This window comes from Cavia porcellus, unplaced genomic scaffold (genome assembly GCF_034190915.1).
Source record: "Cavia porcellus strain 051 isolate PalLab524CR breed Dunkin Hartley unplaced genomic scaffold, mCavPor4.1 scaffold_32, whole genome shotgun sequence".
Taxonomy (NCBI): Eukaryota; Metazoa; Chordata; class Mammalia; order Rodentia; family Caviidae; genus Cavia; species Cavia porcellus.
In genome coordinates, this window is record NW_026947515.1 from 16507312 (window position 1) to 16526176 (window position 18865).

The window sequence follows — 18865 nt, forward strand, 5'->3', positions numbered from 1 at the left end:
TATTGATCACAAAGCCCCATCAGACAGAATCTTTTGTTTCTCCCCAATAGAATTCTCTACAAAGAAGTTTTACCTCTGCATTCCTGGACCACTTAAGCTTCCACTTTTCCTGCCTTCTTTGGGACATGGATCAGACTATATGAAACAGTGTCTCCCAAATCGCAATTCCTAAGATCCTAAACTTTTGCAATTTTCAATTTGAACTGTACAGTGTTGCGCTCCACTGGTTAAATGTGCTTCCAAATGTTTCACCTCCCTACCAGGCCTGTGCAGTGGGTAGATGGGAGTATTATTCCAAGGTAAAGGAAATGAGTCTCTGTGCACTTAAGGCATCAAAGCCCAAGGAGGATGCTAGACCCTCAGGCTTCTGATCTGTGCAGTGTTACAGGCACATCCCTCGGCGGGGACAGGTCCCAACAGTGTGCAGAGGACTGGTCCTGTCTTCCGCTCCCCAAGGTCACAAAGACCCATGGACAAGATAGGTCTGCAGAGGAGGAGCTGGGCAGATCTGGGGTGCCCTCACTGGCCTCTCTGCGTGTCTGGAGGACTGTGGATATCTCTGCAACCAGAGAGGGTCCACAGGTTCCTGAAGCACTGCGGCCTGTGGTGAGTACCCTAACCCGGCTGCGATTGAAGAACTGTGGAGCTTCCAAGGGGCAGGTGGGCGCACAGTGTCCCTGAGGCCCAGCTTGTCTGGAACTGCGGAGTTCTGAGCAGGCAGAGGAGGGCCACTGATTCTGTAGGCCTAATGGCTTGGAGTAGCACGGCGCCAGAGTCCCAGTAGCTCCAAACATAGAAGGGGATTTTCAACAGATCCTGAGGAAGCTTTCAAGTAACACTTGAAACACAGAAATATAGGAAAATGACAAAACGAAAGACCAAATTACAACCTCAAACCTCCAGCCCATCTCAAGAAACCCTAGGAGCGATGTATATAGAAGAAAATATATCCCATCCACCTCATATATCGGACACAATAGCCACTGAAATTGACAAGCAACTCCAGGAAGCTTTAAAGAAATTCAAACTCGAAATAATCTCCCAGATAAAAGAAGAAATGATAAAAGAAATGAAAGAGATTCTAAATATATCTAAAGAAAACACAGATAAAAAATTGGAGGAACTAAACAAAAAGATAGAATCCCTAGACGAGCAATATAAGAAACAAACAGAATACATAATGCAGATGCACAGAGATATACAGGAAATAAAAAACTCCACTGAAAGTTGTAAAAACCGCCTTAATGAAAGTGAAGATAGAATTTCAGACCTTGAAGACAGGATTGCAGCTAGTGAACAGGAAAGGAAAGATCTTTTGAAAATAACAAGGAACCAGGAAACAACAATTCAACAACTGCAAGACGATGCAAAGAAGAATAACATAAGAATGATAGGGATTAATGAAAGAGAGGGAGACAACATGAAGGATGTCAGGAGGATATTTAGAGAAGTAATAGCTGAAAATTTCCCAAGCATGAGATCAGAAACTGACATCAGGATCAGTGAAGCATATAGAACTCCAAACAGTCATAACCAAAATAAAACTACACCCAGACATATAATAGTCACCATCCCAGAAATCCAACACAAGAATAGATTATTAAAAGCTGTCAGAGAGAAAAGACAAATCACTTATAAAGGAAAACCTATCAGAATCACAGCAGACTTCTCAGCACAAACGATAAAGTCAAGAAGAGCATGGAGTGAAGTATTACAGATCCTAAAGCAAAATGATTTCCAACCAAGACTGATATATCCTGCAAAACTATCATTCAAAATAGATGGTGCAATACGATACTTCCATGACAAAGAACAGCTGAAGAACTTCATGAACACCAAACCAACCCTGCAAAAAATATTGAAAGACAGTTTAGATACACAAAGGAAAAAACCACTAAGCAAAGCAAATAATTAAACAGAACCGAAAGATAAAGATGCAACAGCAGAGAGATAACATTCCTACAATTAACCAGCATTTAACAGTAATAACCATTAATGTAAATGGTCTCAATGCACCAATCAAAAGAAACAGGCTAGCAGAATGGATCAAGAAACAAAATCCAACCATATGCTGTTTACAGGAAACCCATCTAACCCAGAAAGATACTCACAGACTGAAAGTCAAAGGATGGAAAACAATTCTTCATGCAGCAGGAATCCAAAAAAAGGCAGGAGTAGCCATTCTGTTTGCAGACAACGTGAACTTTAAACCAACAATGACCATAAAGGACAAAGAAGGTCACTACATACTCGTAAGGGGAAAACTCCAAGAGGAAGAGATAACTATCTTAAATATATACGCACCAAACTCCAGAGCACCCAGTTATATAAAACAATTATTAACAGAAATGAAAACTCAAATTATCAGTAACACAATTGTAACAGGAGACCTTAATACACCACTGACACCAAGGGACAGATCAACCAGACAGAAAATGAGCAAAGAAATAACAGAACTGAATCACACCTGTGAACAAATGGGTTTGATAGACATATACAGAATGTTCCACCCAACAACATCAGAATACACATTCTTCTCAGCAGTACATGGATCATTTTCTAAAATAGACCATATATTAGCTCACAGAACATATTTAAGCAAATGCAAAAGAGTTGAAATCATCCCTTGCATATTATCGGATCATAGCGCTCTGAAATTAGAAATTAATGACAAAGGATACTGCAAAAATTCCGCAAACACATGGAAACTAAATAACACACTCTTGAGTAATCAGTGGGTCACAGAAGAAATTAAAGAAGAAATTAAACAATACCTAAAAGAAAATGAAAATGCAGATACAACTTACCGGAATCTGTGGGATGCAATGAAAGCCGTTCTGAGAGGAAAATTTATTGCACTGAGTTCCCACATCAGGAAAACAGAACGAATACAAGTAAATAACTTGATGCTACACCTCAAACAGCTAGAAAAAGAAGAGCAAGTCAAGCCCAAAGCCAAAAGAAGAGAGGAAATTATAAGAATCAGAGCAGAAATCAATGCAATAGAGACTAAGAAAACAATCCAAAGAATCAACGAATCAAAGAGTTGGTTCTTTGAAAGAATAAATAAAATCGATAAGCCCCTAGCCAACCTTATTAAAAAAAGGAAAGAAAAAGCTCAAATTCATGCAATAAGAAATGAAAAAGGAGAAATCACTACAGACCCAATAGAAATACAGAGGATCATCAACACCTATTTCGAAAACCTCTACTCTCAAAAGTTTGATAACACAGAAGAAATAGACAGATTCTTAGAAGCATATGAAGTACCAAAGCTAGATCAAGAGGATATAAAACTGTTGAATAACCCAATCTCTGCTAATGAAATTGAGAATGTAATTGGGTCCTTGCCCACCAAGAAGAGCCCAGGCCCAGATGGATTCACTGCAGAATTCTACAAGAAATATAAAGAAGACCTAATGCCGACACTCCTCAAACTATTCAATGAAATTGAAAGGGAAGCAATCCTTCCTAAGTCATTCCTGGAAGCAAATATTACTCTAGTACCAAAACCTGAGAAAGACCCAACTATAAAAGAGAACTATAGACCGATCTCCCTAATGAACACAGATGCAAAAATCCTCAATAAAATATTGGCAAATAGGATCCAGCAAATCATCAAGAAGATTATACACCATGACCAGGTGGGATTCATCCCAGGAACGCAAGGATGGTTCAACATACGCAAATCAATAAATGTAATCCACCATATCAATAAAGCCAAAAATAAGAATCACATGATCATCTCTATAGATGCAGAAAAAGCCTTCGATAAGGTCCAACACTTATTCATGATAAGAACTTTACAGAAAATTGGAATAAATGGTCTTTACCTCAATATAATAAAGGCCATTTATGACAAACCAACAGCCAGCATCATACTAAATGGCCAAAAATTGAAAGCCTTTACTTTAAAATCGGGTACAAGACAAGGATGTCCTTTATCACCACTCCTATTTAATATAGTACTGGAAGTACTAGTCAGAGCAATTAGGCAAGAAAGAGAAATAAAATGGGTAAAGATAGGAAAAGAAGAAGTTAAATTATCATTGTTTGCAGATGACATGATACTCTACATAGAAGACCCCCTAAACTCCATTGAAATACTCTTAGATACAATAAATAAATTCAGTAATGTGGCTGGATACAAAATCAATACTCAGAAATCAATAGCATTCCTATACACGAACAACAAAATTACAGAGAGGGAAATAAGAGAAACTGGACTATTCACATTAGCAAGCAAAAAAATGAAATATTTAGGAATTACTCTTACGAAAGAAGTGAAAGACTTATACAGTGAAAATTATAATACACTGAAAAAGGAAATTGAAGATGATCTCAGAAAATGGAAAGACATCCCTTGCTCATGGATAGGAAGAACAAACATTGTGAAAATGGCCATTCTCCCAAAACTGTTATACAGATTCAATGCAATCCCAATAGAAATACCATCAACATACCTTATAGATCTAGAGAAATCACTCCTAAATTTCATCTGGAACCAGAAGAGACCTAGAATCGCAAAGGCAATTCTAAGCAGCAAAGACAAAGCAGGAGGCATCACAATCCCTGACTTGAAGTTATACTACAAAGCAACAGTAGTAAAATCAACATGGTATTGGAATCAAAACAGAGCTGAAGATCAGTGGAATAGATTAGAAGATACAACCACAACTACGAACACACTCAACCACCTTATTTTTGATAAAGGAGCCAAGCAGGTTCACTGGAAGAACGACAGTCTCTTTAATAAATGGTGCTGGAAAAACTGGCTCTCCATTTGCCGAAAACTAAAGCTAGACCCATGTCTATCACCATGTACTAAATTAAAATCTAAATGGGTCAAAGATCTGAATATTAAAACAGAAACACTAAATCTATTGGAAGACAAAATAGGTAGAAACCTTGGAGACATAGGAGTAGGTAAAGAATTCATGAACAGGACTCAAACCGCACGGGAAATACTTCCCAGAATCAGTAACTGGGACCACTTCTTATTAAAAAGTTTCTGCATGTCAAAAGAAATCTCCAGCATAGTGAAAAGAAAACCCACAAACTGGGAAAAGATTTTAGTGAACTCTCTCTCAGACAAGGGCCTCTTGTCTAAAACATATAAAGAATTAAAGAAACTCAGACCTCCGAAATTCAAAGATCCAATCCAAAAATGGGCATCTGAGATGAATATGCAATTCTCAGATGAAGAAATGCAAATGGCAAATAAATACATGAAAAAATGCTCATCATCATTGGTCATTAGAGAAATGCAAATTAAAACCACACTGAGATACCATCTCACTCCTGAAAGAATGGCCAGGATCAAGAAAACCGACAACAAATGCTGGAGAGGCTGTGGGGAAAAAGGAACTCTCCTGCACTGCTGGTGGGAGTGTAGACTGGTACAGCCTTTGTGGAGATCTGTCTGGAGATTTCTCAAAAAGTTGGGACTGGAAATCCCATTTATTCCAGCTATTCCACTTCTAGGCATATTCCCAGAAGAACTGAAAGCATCATACCACAGTGATATATGTGCACCTATGTTTATAGCAGCACAATTTGTAATCGCCAGATCTTGGAAACAACCCAAGTGCCCATCAACTGAGGAATGGATAAAAAAGTTGTGGTATTTCTATACAATGGAGTATTATTCAGCTATAAAGAAGGATCACATTGAGATATTTATCAATAAATGGGCACAGCTTGAGACCATACTCATAAGTGAAATAAATCAATCTCGCATGTGTGAATACTGAATAGTTTCCCTAATGTAAGTAATGATTCAAATATATAAATGTGGTAATCATGATTCCCCATTAGGTGGCCTTGAAGCCTTATAAAGTTTTCACTCATTAATTAGAAAGGCTTTATTCTGGGCTTCTTGATATGAAAATATTTGAAGCTAGAGTATATGAAGTTTTACCCAAATATTTCAAGGAAAAAGACACTATGGTAACTACTATTAAGTCAGGTTATAAGGTGGTGAAGTACTAGGTTATTGAAACAGTCATGCTGTGACCTCTATTGTTATATTGTTATGTCCTGTTTTATCTCAATCTCCCCCTTATTGTTTCAAAAAAAATTATTTAGTCATTTCTTATGTTTGTCTTAATTAAAGAAAAAATTCAAAAAAATTAGGGTATATAAATAGTAACTCTTTTCGATTTCCTATTAACTTGTTTTGAAGTCCTGTAGTACTCCCACGATCTTGTTTTGACTGATTAGACTCTGTTCCATTCTATATGATAGTATCAAGTTTGAAGACATAGGCAACTACTTTGAAGACAATAAGATTCACTAAGATACCCATTCTGGTTTGACTATTGTCTTCTTTGGAAGTCCTGTAATGTTTACAATGCCTAAGTTTTATTGGTCTTGTTCTCTACTGTTTTGTCCAACTTTATAATATCTAATGAGATAGACAATTCTTTTTAAGGAAACAAGGGACAACGTTGATAACCATTGTTGATAAACTTGTACTCTGTTCTACACCATGTGCTACGTCTATCCTTGGTATTGACTGACAGCTTTGTTTTGCCATATTTGACTGTATTCTCTCCCCCCCCCCCAAAGAAAGTAATAAGCACTAAGGAGTAATAAAATCCAAGATGTGTAAATTTTGTTGTAAAAAAGAGAGGGAAAAAAAAAAAAAGAAAAGGAGCTCTAACGGTTATAACAGCAAGTGTGTTTGGGGGTGTTAAATAGCTGACTTTATCAATGTTTTTGGAACATTGAACACAGCTGTTTGCAGTCTCCCTGTTTGAATGTCCACCTTGTGTTCTTTGATACTGTGATTTGAGGAACTATTTTCAAGAAAATAGTGTGTAATCTACTAGCAGGTAATTTCTTACTGTTATGGTTTTTTGTTTTGTTTTGTTTTGTTTTGTTTTGTTTTGTTTTGTAGTTCTGTATTGCGTGTACCCTTACGCCGCTTTGGTTTGTTTTGTGTTTTTCTCTTTTTCCTCTTAAATAAAAAAAAAAAAAAAAAAAAAAAAGACCCATGGACAAGGCGGGGTGAAATCCTGAGGCTCTTATTTCTGATCACCACAGTCTTGAAACAGATGGAGGCCTTCGTTCTCTGACACCTGTAACTGGAGCGTCTGTGCTTGCCCGCTCTACCTTTTCTCCCTAAGCCCCGCTCTACACTCAGCTGCTCAGAAAAGCCACTTCCTTAGCAGGTTGCCTTCTTGCTGTGATTTGGGCCTGTTTTACTTCCTGTTTATTCAAAGGCAGGAGCACAGCCTGTAGAAATATATCTGTTCCTGTCAATTCCATTTGAGTGATGAGGAAGATACAGCCTTGTTTTGGAATTAGATGACTAGGTGGCCAGATAGCAGAATGAATGTGCACAGTGTGTAGCCTTAAGGTGTCATTGTGCTCTTGCTTTAGGTCTGAGACCTAACAAATTATTATAAATAGATGACATAGTGAAGTCTTTGTTTCTTTGTAACTGTAACTGGCAAAGCGTGCTGTTCTGGACCCTCAGCCCCTGGCCCCACCCCTCAAGCCCACAGTGTCTAACTATGTGCCCAACACATACACAGACCGCATTTCTGGGTCTTCTTGTCGCCCCCCTCCATTTCTCCCTCTCCCCAAAGAAGTTGATTTGTGAGCTCTTTCTCTCTGGCAGAGAGCACTCCAAGGCCTCTCCAAGTGCATGCTGAGCAAGCACTCTGTCATCGAGCGACATCACAAGTTTCAAGGCTGCCCTCAAACTTGCCATCCTTCTGACTCAGTCTCCCCGGCAGGTGGGATTACAGGTGTGAATCAGTGACCACGCCTGGCTTCCTGCTGTTCTTGGCCCAACGTTTCCTACAGTGTTCATTTGGGACTCAGTCTTTTTATTGGTTCACTTTTTGGAAAGGGAAAAAGGACATATTTTGGGATCAAAAATTTGTAACCCAAAGCCAGGGATAGTGGGTACAGTAATCCTAATTACCTGGGAGCCCGAGACAGGAGGAGCTGGAGTTCGTGGCCAGCGTGGGCTGTTCAGCGCAAACATGTTTTTTAAGAAAATGGTTGAATGCTCAGATATTTGGTTATTGGAAAATCAGTCTAGTGTATGCTAGGAATTATAGGATATAATTTTTCTCCTTTTCAAACTGTTTACATTTAGCACTCAGGAGGCTGAGGCAGTCTTGCTGCCAGTGAGGTAGCAAAATGTTTCCACATTTTTCCTTTACCACTCAGCGTTTGGTTAGATGACAGGAATCTTTCCTTCCTTCCTTCCTTCCTTCCTTCCTTCCTTCCTTCCTTCCTTCCTTCCTTCCTAATTTAATTTTTAAGACAGTCTCACCATGTAGTTCAGGCTGGCCTTGAACTCACTGTGTAGCCCAGGCTGACTTTGAACTCATGGCAATCCTCCTGCCTCAGCCTCCCAAATCATGGGATCACAGGCGTGTGCCACCATACCTGAATATGGGTGGGAATAGTTTCTAATAGATTTCCAAAGAAGACAGTAGTTTACAGTGGGACATGGGGAATGGGAAACCACAGCAACAACCCTAAACAGCACCACAGAAAAAAAATTCTCAAGGAATAAGTGAGGTAAGTGTGTCCCTCAACAGCCTTTCTCACAACCTGCACTGAACTGCCAGATAGGGTTATCTGCTTACTGGAAACCATTCCTGCTCGGTGCTTGCCCTGAGGCAGACAAGTCTGGCTCTTCTTTTCTGCTGTTGGAAAGTGTCTTCCTTGAAGAAGGCCTGTAGCAGAGGGAGGTGTTTCAGAAAGAACATGGCACCCTCGGGGCAAAGATGACACAGTTGGGCTGGTGTAGTGACTTCCCCTCATCGTCTGGATGGTCACAGCCCTCTGACTGGTGTTCCTGATCATACTCTAGGACCCAGCAGTGGCCCTGCCATCAGGGGGAAGTAGCCCATCCGGGAGGACCTGTCTCTGGAGCCTGCCACAGAGATCTCTGACGGGGAGACCGGGAAGGTAAGGGCCACAGAGGAAGGGCGGCTGGGGCAGCGGAGGCCGGGCAAACCTTCCTGGAGTGAGTTAGAAGGGATTGTAGCATTCAGCTCACAGAAGAAAAGGACCCTTGAAGTAGATGAGCCGAGTTGGTTAGTTTTTTGTTTTTGTTTTGTTTTGTTTTGTTTGTACCAGGAATCGAATTCAGAGTCTTACCCTTAGCCAGGCAGGTGCTCATGCCACTGAGCCCTGTGGCCCCAGTGAACAGGATTAGGAAAGGCACCAATGCATTCTGAAAACTACATTGTAGCCACTGAAGTGTAGATTGAGGAAAAAAAGTATGATGAGGGTCCGAGCTGGGAAGATAATTGAGGGCCAATATGGGAGGGTCACAAACCAACATTTTTTGGAGCACAATGATGGGGTTTCAAACAGGGAAGTGGAAGAACCTGATTTATAGTTTAGAAAACTCTCTGTGGCCCGGTACAGTGAGTGTGTGTTTGGGACCAAGACTAGAAGAAGGTCTCTAAGTGGTGAGGGCACTGCACAAGCCAGAGGGAGCCCCCTGAGTCTGCCTTCCAACCTCTGTGGTGGACTCCATGATGTTTTGGAAAAGTCAGTTCAGAAAAGCAGGAGGCCCAGGTTAGACTGTGCAGAGGACCCCTTTGGGGAGGGGGACAAGGGAAAGGCAGGGAGACCTTGGTAAGTGTCCAGTAAGGAAACACTTTGAGTGGGGGCTGGAGACAGAAAAAAAAAGCCTTCACCGGCCACAAGAAGGAGATCCCTAATCCAGACAAAACAGGGAGAGTCAAGAATAGGGAGATAAATGTCACTTGTGCTTTTTTTTTTCTTTCCTTAAACAAAGCAACTGCATTCAGTGGTCCCTCAGGAAGGCCAGTCATTTCCTGAGGAGATATCAGCCCAGCCCAGGTCTCATTGTTCTGGGTTTCCCAAGCAATGGCCGCCATTACCTGACCAGCACCACAGAAGGTCTCTCTGGGGCGCCTGGAGCACTTACCAAATTGTTTCTGCTTTTCACCAAGCAGGTTTCTCATTGGCGGCTCCTGGAAACTATTTTCAAGGCATGGCCCAAAGGCAGGACTGAGTGTGCCGGGCAGCCTTTGCTTTCAGGATGCCCCCGGTGTGGGACCAGAGGAGCGCGATGTGGCTGGCGGCCCTGCTGACCCTGTTGCTCTGTGAGTTGTCCCTGTCCCCGCTGCCTTTTCCTTTCCTGAGCACTGAGCTTCTGAAACCAACAGATTTCTTCTGTCTCTTCCAGGTCGGAGCCTTGAGAGTCATGGAAACTGTAAGTTACGATGTTCCTCTCTCTTGTCTTCTGTAATTCCTAAAACTTGTGCAAAATGGTTTGGGGTTGATGTCTATCAAAATGGAGGAAAATTCTCCAATGGGATAGTTTATCCCAGTTGGGAGTCTTCTTTAGAAGAACTTAAAACAACAACGCTTGATCTAAGCCACGTTCTACTCAGTGCATTTTAGAAGCTGCGTTTCCAAATGTTCAGAAGTGCCTTTCAGAATCTACTTTTTTCTAGACCCTGGTGGACTGGCGTTTGTTGGAACTGGGCAGTTGGAAAGAAGCTAGTGATTCTATAATCTGTTTGTGTTTGTACTATTGTAAATTGTTTTTTACTATTCTGCCTCCTCCCTGATGGTTAATTTTTATTTCTGGGTGGTAGGAAAGGCTGAACTCAGGACTTTTGCGCTGAGCTGCATCTCCAGGGCCTTTTCAATTTTCGAGACAAGATCTTGCTATACTGCTAAGTTGCCTACGATGTACTCAAACTTGTGATTTTTTTTTTTTTTTTTTTTTTTTTGCCTCAGCCTCACAGAGTATCTAGGATTGTAGGCATGTCCGCTACGATGCCCAGCTCCCCATGTTTATTTTATTTTTGAGACAGACTCTCACCGTATAGTTCAGGCTGGGCTTAAACTCATTATGTGGCCCAGTTGGCCTTAAACTCATATGGTAACCCAATCTTAGCCTCGTAAGTGCCAGGATTACAGGCATGTGCCACCTTACCCAGCCTATTTGTGTTTTTGTTTGGTTTGGTTTGATTTTGGGGAGACAAGGTCTTATTATACAGTTTGGGCTGACTTTGAATTCACTAGGGATTCCAGACTGGCCTCAAACTCACAGTGATCTTCCTGCCTCAGGCTCCCAAGTGCTGGGATTACAGGTGTGCACCACCATCCCTGGCTCCTACTTTTGTTTTTGATAATATCTTCTGTTTTTTTTTCCTCCCAATTATTTTAACTACCAAATCAATTTGTCAGAGCCATGAAAACAGAACAACTTTGAAATTGGTACTACAATTTTTTTTCCTCCAGAATGATTTTTAAGAAGTACTGCATTCTCATTTTCATCCACCTGTGAGGCTACAGTTGAATCTGTAACACTGCGCTCCCACACAGGAAGGGGGTGCCGCCTGTCTTTGAAGCCTGGCTTGTCATCTGCTTTAGAGCTGAATGAGTATGAACTTTCATTTTGAAATAAGAGGGTTTTGTTCTGCTTTATTTGCAATTGCACAAAAGAAGGGCTGGGGGTTGTGAATGGAGGGAGAGACCAGAGGACGTGAACCCCTTGTCAGAAGTCACTTCAGTTGGCCTAGAGGAGGACCAGCTGGTTTGCAGGCAAATAGTACAGCTCTTGGGAGAAGTTTGTGGACAATCCTAGGTTGAGTTGAGGTTGGAGCTGTGGCCTCAGGAAGCACAGGGCAGGGCGGCTGCAACGTGGCTCCTCACCTGCAGGAGTCCCTGCTCAAACGTCCATGTGCCTCCTTGGGGATGTGACCACCCTGGCAACTGGTGGAGGCAGGAGATGCATTATTTTCAAGTCATCCCACTCCATCTCACAGGCCCGGGGCATGACTGGTTTGTTACCCAAATCTTGACCAACCAGCTGGGGCCAGAGGCCTGGCTCCTGTCGTTGGTACAGTTTGGCTTTGCCTCTTTGAGCTTTTCTCCCATGTAAAATTGAGGCAATCACAGAACCTAAGGCTTGGAGTGCCTGTGAGGTTGACGGGTAAAAGGAGGTAACTTTCCTGCAGAGATGAATTAAGGTCCACTCCAGGCACACACCTCCGGCTCCTGTCCAGACTGTGCCCCAGGACCGGATCCTGCTTTGCAAACATGCAGTGGGGTTGGGGCTCCTGCTCTCTGGCTCCGCTTGCTCGGTTTTCCAGCATTGCCATTGTCTACTTCTCCACCTCAAGCAGCAGGTCAGCCGCTCGCTCTCTTCCTGGGGATCTTAGGGCCAGTCTCTGCCGGCTCCTCAGGCCCCCGCTTCATAGTACACGCAGGGAACTGAGCGCCAGAGGTCACAAGGCCCCTGCAGTGTCAACACTAGGGGTTAGCAGGGTTCGGGGTTTCCTTTCTTTCGCCACCCACGGTGGCATTTAGATTCCGTGCGGGGGCAGTGAGGGGTGGTGCCTGACTGGCCAGTGCGCCTGGCTGTGTTCCCACTCTTTCCCCTCCTATCTGCAGCCTTCTGGGCCCCTCAGCTCCACCCGACCATAGCCTGTCACACTGCAATTCAGGAGATGACTTCAGCTCCACCTTCACCTAGAAAACAGTCTGGAGGGAACTGCCTCCGCTTCCTGCCTGGCCCTGGCTGCAGGCTTATCTGCCTCCCCACCCATCCTCCTGGCTTTCCTCCTGGCTGATCTGGGGCCTGTGCTCCACCTGGGCTGGAGCCTGTCCCTCCCTCACCCCAGGACCTCGCTTCTCTGCTTATCCACATCCCCTCTCCTGGTGCATCTCCGGGTTCCTGAGCCTTAGGCTCCCCCCGAGGCCAACAGCTGCATCTCTTCCTCTTCTTCTGGGTCCCTCACCCCCAGCTGCACCCCTGGGACTTTGTCTTCGTCCCTTATCATCATTTCCTCTTGGGGGGCGGGAACCTAATTCAGGAATCTCATCTTTCAGATTTAACTTTCATATCCTTTCAAATAAGTCTTCTAAAAATTATAAAGTTGGGCATGGTTGTGCATGGCTGAGATTCCAACACTCAAGAAGCTGAGGTAGGAGGATGGAAAGTTTGAGGCCAGCCTGGCAAATCGAGTGAATTCAAGCTCAAGACTACATAATGTTCCCAGGCCAAACAAAGTGATAAAATACAAGTAGTATAAAATGCATTATTAATGATATTTGGCATATTCATAATGTTGGCCACCATTAGCACTGACTAGTTCTAGAATATTCTTTTAAGTTCTAGAATATTCCATCATCCCCTAAAACAAGTTCTCCTGAGTCCCTTAGGAGTATCTCTGCCCCTTCATTTTCACCTGGTCATCCCAGGCTATTGACCAGCCTTGGGCTTGTGTCACAGGATCTTTCTCCAACTCTAACCTCATCTGCCATGCCTCTCCTGAAGAGGTCAGTGCCTGGCCTTCCCTCCTGGCACAGCTGACGTGGCCCACCCAGCCCCTCTGTCCCTGCACCCTGCTTCCTGTTACTAGCCTGGCCATGCCCGGAACACACTGTTTCCCACACCCTGGCGCTGGGAACATGCTGTCCCCCTGGAGTGCCCCCGCCTGCCTTCCCCAGGGGCTCAGTGCAGTGACAGTTTCTTCAGACTCTGGCCTCTCCTGGGCAGTGCTTCCTCTCAGGATCACCGACATCACCGGACCTCAGCTAGCTGGGCCCCCACCCCTACCCCACCTTACACAGCAGGGATGGTTCCTCCTTCACCCCAGAAGCCCAGCACCCAGCACAGGTGTTTGGCAATGTCTCCTGGATGGGAATCTGAAGTGCTCTTGGAGGTGGTGGAGATTTCACCAGAGGATGAGTTGGTGTGTTCTCTGCTGAGCACACAAGTTCACCAGGGACTGCATGGCTCCTGGTGCCCTGTACCCTGTTGGTGCCCTGCCAATAGAGGGTGGCCCTTTCTTCTCACCCACTCCTCTCTGAGTCATTTCTAGGTCAAGGGCCAGGTGGCTGGCTGAGTCAGGATGCTTTCTCTTTCCTGGGAGAATCTTCTTGTGGCGATGGGTGGCCTTGAGGTCCAGGAAATAGCCTCCATAATTTAGTATTTTGAGATTTGGTATTGTGGTCCCAGGGTATCTATCTGTGCCATGATGACTTTGTGACCTTGGATCCTTCTCCATCACCTGGCATCTGTGCAGGTCACAGCTGGGCCTGTGCACAACCTGGGATTTCAGCACGTAGGAGGCTGAGGCAGGAGGAATACTGAGATGTTCAAGGCCAGCCTGAACTACATAGCAAGAGCCTGTCTCAAAAAACAAAAAAATCTGATTTTATATTGTGATATATTTTTATTAGTGTCTATTAGCTTTTCAAAATATTGGTTTTCACTGTGATGCTTTTCCCTCCTTTTTGTTTGTTTTTATTTTTTGCTGTACTGGGGACTGAACCCAGAGCCTTCACCATGAACTACACCCCCAAAAAGCCCTTTTTACTTTGAGACAGTCTCATTAAATTGCTACATTTTCCAGGCTGAACTAGAACTTGCAATCCTGTTGCCTCAGCCTCCTGAAGTACGGAGATGAAACCTAGGCTGGTTTTGTATTTGTCCTGTAGGTTGTACTATGATAAACGTATGCATGCAGGTTGACCCCCCTAGTAAGTTACTTTTGTTTCTTCAGGTACCAAAGAGTGGCATAACCATATGGTAGTGTTTTATTTATTTTATTGGTACCGGGAATCATGGCAGTCCTAATTTTAATTTTTGAGGAACTTCCATACTGATCTCCATCATGGCTGTTCTAAGTCATACTCCCGAGAGCAGCACAGAAATTCTCCTTTTTCTCCACAGCCTCACCGGCATTGATTGTTTTTTGTATTCTTCGCGATAGTTGCTCTGACTGGGGTGAAATAGCATCTCAATGTAGTTTTGATTTGCATTTCTCTTATAGCTACAGATGTGCATTTTTTCATGTACTTATTAGCCATCTATACTTATTTTGAGAAGAGACTGCTCAATTCATTTGCCCAAAATCTGACCACTTTGTGCTAATTCAAAACCCCATCCTTTACCACAACAGTTCTGAACCTCGGCTCAGTGAGGAAAGCTCTGGGCCCTCTCTCCAAAAACACACTCTCATGCAACCCGTGGTGGTGCATGAGCCCTCACACCCAGCTGCACACCAGCTTCCCAGGCTGTGAACCTCACTGTGTTTCGTAAACAGTGTGACTTAAACTCGTAATTCTATTTGGCTCTACTTCTGACAAACTACACCAAAGCCCAGGGGCCTAACACAACACGCTGCCACCTCCTCTCAGAGGGGCGGACATCTGCGTGTGGCTTAGCGGGTGTTTCTGGCTCAGGGTCTCTCATGAGATGGCAGCCAAGCTGTCGGTCAGGCTTGCAGGGAAGGCTTGACGAGCTGGACCGTCTGCTTCCTGGCTCATTGTGCAGCAGGGCTGTCAGTTCCCCACCCTTGGGGCTCCTGGGGGGCTGCTTGAGCCAGGGCAGTAAGCTGGGCTCAGAGCCAGTGGTCTGAGAGAAGGGCCAACATGGAAACTGCATTGTCTTAGTGACTTAGTCTCCAAAGTGACCTCTCAGCACTTTCGGAGTATCGAGCGGACCACACAAACTGCCTCTGGGGTGAGGCAGGAGGTGATCACCGGGGTGTGACAAGCCGAGAGCAAGAGTCATCTTCGAGGCTCAAACATGGTGGTGGCGGTAGAAACGAGGCTTCTGCTTTTTTGCCCCATATGTGTGAGGTTTGGGGTTCAGATGAGTGAGGGCCCCTCTGTGTAAATACATGAAATGCTTTTCTGCTTCCATTCTGCCCTCCTTTATCCCCGTCTGTTCCCGTATCAAACAAGCTCATTTATCCACCCAGATGTATGTTAGAGTTGCTTAGAAAACCAACTCATCAGCAGCACCCTGTGCTAGGTGGTATCGTCCTCATTACCGAAGCTCCCTCTTGGTGCTTCAGACATGTTTGCTTTACACTTGTCAAAATGGGAGGGGGTGTTGTAAAACAAACCAACCCTGAGTCCTAGGAGTACTTAGGAGGAGGAATTGCACCAAGGCTGATTTCAGGGCCATACCCCTAGCGGAGGCCCCTGTGGGCGGGCACTGCCCGCTCCCCTCCTCTGAGCACCCAGTGTTAGCGACAGTGAGATGTCTGCTCTGAACAGTGCTAAGGAGGAAGAAAGGAAATGTCAGCCAGGGCCAGGCCTTGGGAACGTGGCCCTTCACTTCTCTTAGCCATCTTGGCCCCTTCAGTATTGAAGATAAAATTACCCGGGTTTGGGATTGTCGCTTGGTGGGAAACCTCCTACCAGGAAAGTAGGAAGCCCTGGGTTTTAGCCCTAACACACCACAAAAATCAGATAAATATACCATGGAAGACAGGCATGCCCATTATTCTAGAAAACTACCAAGAAAATATTTAAGCTGTCTGTCATTTGAAACGATTCTCTGGAAAGGTGAACAGTAGGTTCAGCTTTAAAGCTCCTGGGAGTTGCCGTTATTTCTGTGACCAAGAGAATCCAGGTGCCATGTCTCAAGTATTTCACAGGTACCAGGAGCTATGCTTCTCAAGTACTTACACTCAGGTTCTAATTTACACTGGCTTTTGTTACGCCCATTGTATAGACAAGGAAACTGAGGCTCCTTGGAGTTTAATAACTTGCCAGAGGTCACACAGTTTGTTAACAGTAGAAAGAGAATTTGCTCCAGGTACTCTGGCTCTGTGCCCTTGACCTTTACTGTGTTCTATCCAGAAAAATTACTAAGTAGCCTGGGTTAAAATGAAGAAGGATGTACCAAAGAGGTAAGGGAAGGATACTTGCCTTTCTCTGTGAAAGGAAGAGTCCCTGGGTGGGGACTGTATTAACTGGAGGGAAATAAATATGGTCCAGAGAAAACTATTGTGTCAAGAGATTGCCTAGCAAAGCAGCTGGGGAGAAAGACAGGAAAGGGAATTCTAAGAATCACAGAGTAGGAAATAACATGGACTTAAAAATAATTGCCATATCTTGTCTTGTGGTTTGGTCAGATGCTGGGTTTTGTTAGATAAATTGCTTGGAAGAAAGTAGTAGGCCAGGCATGGTGGTGCACACCTACAGTCCTAGTGCCCTGGGAGGCTGAGGCAGGAGGATCAAAAATTAAAACACAGCCTGGGAAATTTAGCCAGAGCCTGTCTCAAAATACAAAATAAAAACAGTGATGTAGCTTAGTGTGAACATGCGGGGAGTTCCCAGTACTGCAAAAATAAAAGGGGAAGAGGCGTTATTAACTGTTATGGTAAAATCTGTGATGTGTTATAGACAAATTAAATTTGCAGTTGTCCAAAAAAGGCTTAATTTTGTTAAAAGAGAGGGTAAGAAAGACAGGCATTGCTATTATCTACAGCCACTTAGCTAAGAATACCTTTTCTTATTTGAAAAGGGATTGAGACCATGTATGAAAATTATGTTCAACAAGAACGTTAATGGAGAAAATTTTAGAAAAGACTCATGGGGACACCAGAATTAGAGGAAAGCACAGGCAGGCACCTGAAGGCAGGGTCCTGTTAGCGCACAGAAACACATCACAAAGATGGCTAGAAGCAGAGACAAAACTCTGCCTTCCTATCTCTTAGCAACTGGAGAATAAAAGGAAACAAGATCCATTAGGAAATTCTCAGCATCCCAAGATAGAAACGCATCGGCTGTTCACGGGGCCATGTAGCTTTGCCATGTGAAATCAGACAAAATTCCCACGTGTTGAATCCCAAACTCTGGGATCCGTTTTCTTCGTTTTCAATTTTTTTCTGCAGGCCTGGGATCCAGCCCAGGGCTTTGCCTATGCTGGCCATAAACTACACCCCCGATCCCTCCAAAAGACAGTTTCTTAAGCACACCTATATTAGGCCTCTTAGGCCAGGCCCTCCTTGGCTCATGCATGGCCACTTTGACTTGTGGGTCTTTCTCTGCGCATGGGCAATGCTGATGTCTCCAAGTCTCCTCTCACAAGTCAGCACGAGCAGGGCTCACCTTAATGGCCTCGTTTTAATTTAATCACCTCTTACAGGTCTGATCTCCAAACAGAGTCACATTCTGTAATACCAGCAGTTAGGGCTTCAGTGTATGAATTTGAGTAGGGGGTGGGGGCAAAATTGAGCCCTTAACTATCTGTACCACCTTCTGTAGGGTCCAAGTGCTGTGTCATTTGGTTAATACCGGAGGGATAATAGGAAAATGATCCAAAAATATTTTAAAAATTTTTTTAATTTGATTTTTTGAGACAGGGTCTTGCTGTGTAGTTCAGGCTGGCCTTGAATTCACTAGGGTAACGCAGGCTGACCTCAAACTCATGGCAATTCTCCCACCTCACCTTTCTAAGTGCTGGGATTTCGGGTGTGTGCCGCTGTGCTCAGTTTAAAGACAAACAAGACTATTTGAACTTTTAGGGCCTGATGTAAGCGTGGCAGCCTACTTTGCTTGAATATCATCTCAGGGCCCACTATCCCACACTACCTCTGGCCCTGAAATTCTCGTAAATTAGGTAAGGTCCAAGACTGAAGGTGTCCAGTACGTGTGTGAGGTGCTACCTCTCGTGTAAAAGAGGCAGAGGAAATAAGACATTTTTTTGGAGACAGGGTCTCACTATGTAGTTCAGGTTGATCTAGGCCAGGCTGGCCTCAAACCTGAAGTGATTCTGCTGCCTCAGCCTCTCAAGTACTGGCATTACAGGAGTGTGCCACCATGCCCCATAAGATTTATATTTATACTTGCGTGTGTATTAAAGATACTGATTGGAAGGATACACAAGAGACTAGAATCAGCTGAGTGTTGTGGTACACATCTGTAACCGCAGCTCCGAGGGGGGCTGAGGCAAGAGGATTGCAAGTTCAAGCTCAGCCTGGGCAACTCAGTGATTTAATGACTCTCTGTCTTCAAATAAAATAGGGTTGGTGCCCAGTTCAGTGCAAAGGCACTGGATTCAATCCCCAGCACTGGGAAAACAACACCAAACTGAGAG

At 43.9% G+C, this 18865-nt stretch overlaps 1 protein-coding gene across 6 annotated transcripts in view; it reads left to right on the forward strand.

Moving 5' to 3' along the window:
* Pecam1 (platelet and endothelial cell adhesion molecule 1) overlaps positions 1-18865 on the forward strand; it is a 76890-nt gene that overhangs the window by 22697 nt on the left and 35328 nt on the right. For 4 of the 6 annotated variants that reach the window (XM_005001976.3, XM_003465841.4, XM_005001977.3 and 1 more), the window contains exons 1-2: positions 9848-10109; positions 10193-10219. In XM_005001976.3, the coding sequence (XP_005002033.1) occupies positions 10046-10109; positions 10193-10219 (91 nt within the window). In that variant the 5' untranslated portion in view covers positions 9848-10045. Of the gene's footprint in view, positions 1-8839; positions 8938-9847; positions 10110-10192; positions 10220-18865 lie in introns of those variants that run through there. The other 2 variants (XM_013148386.3, XM_005001978.3) reach the window with 2 other exon arrangements.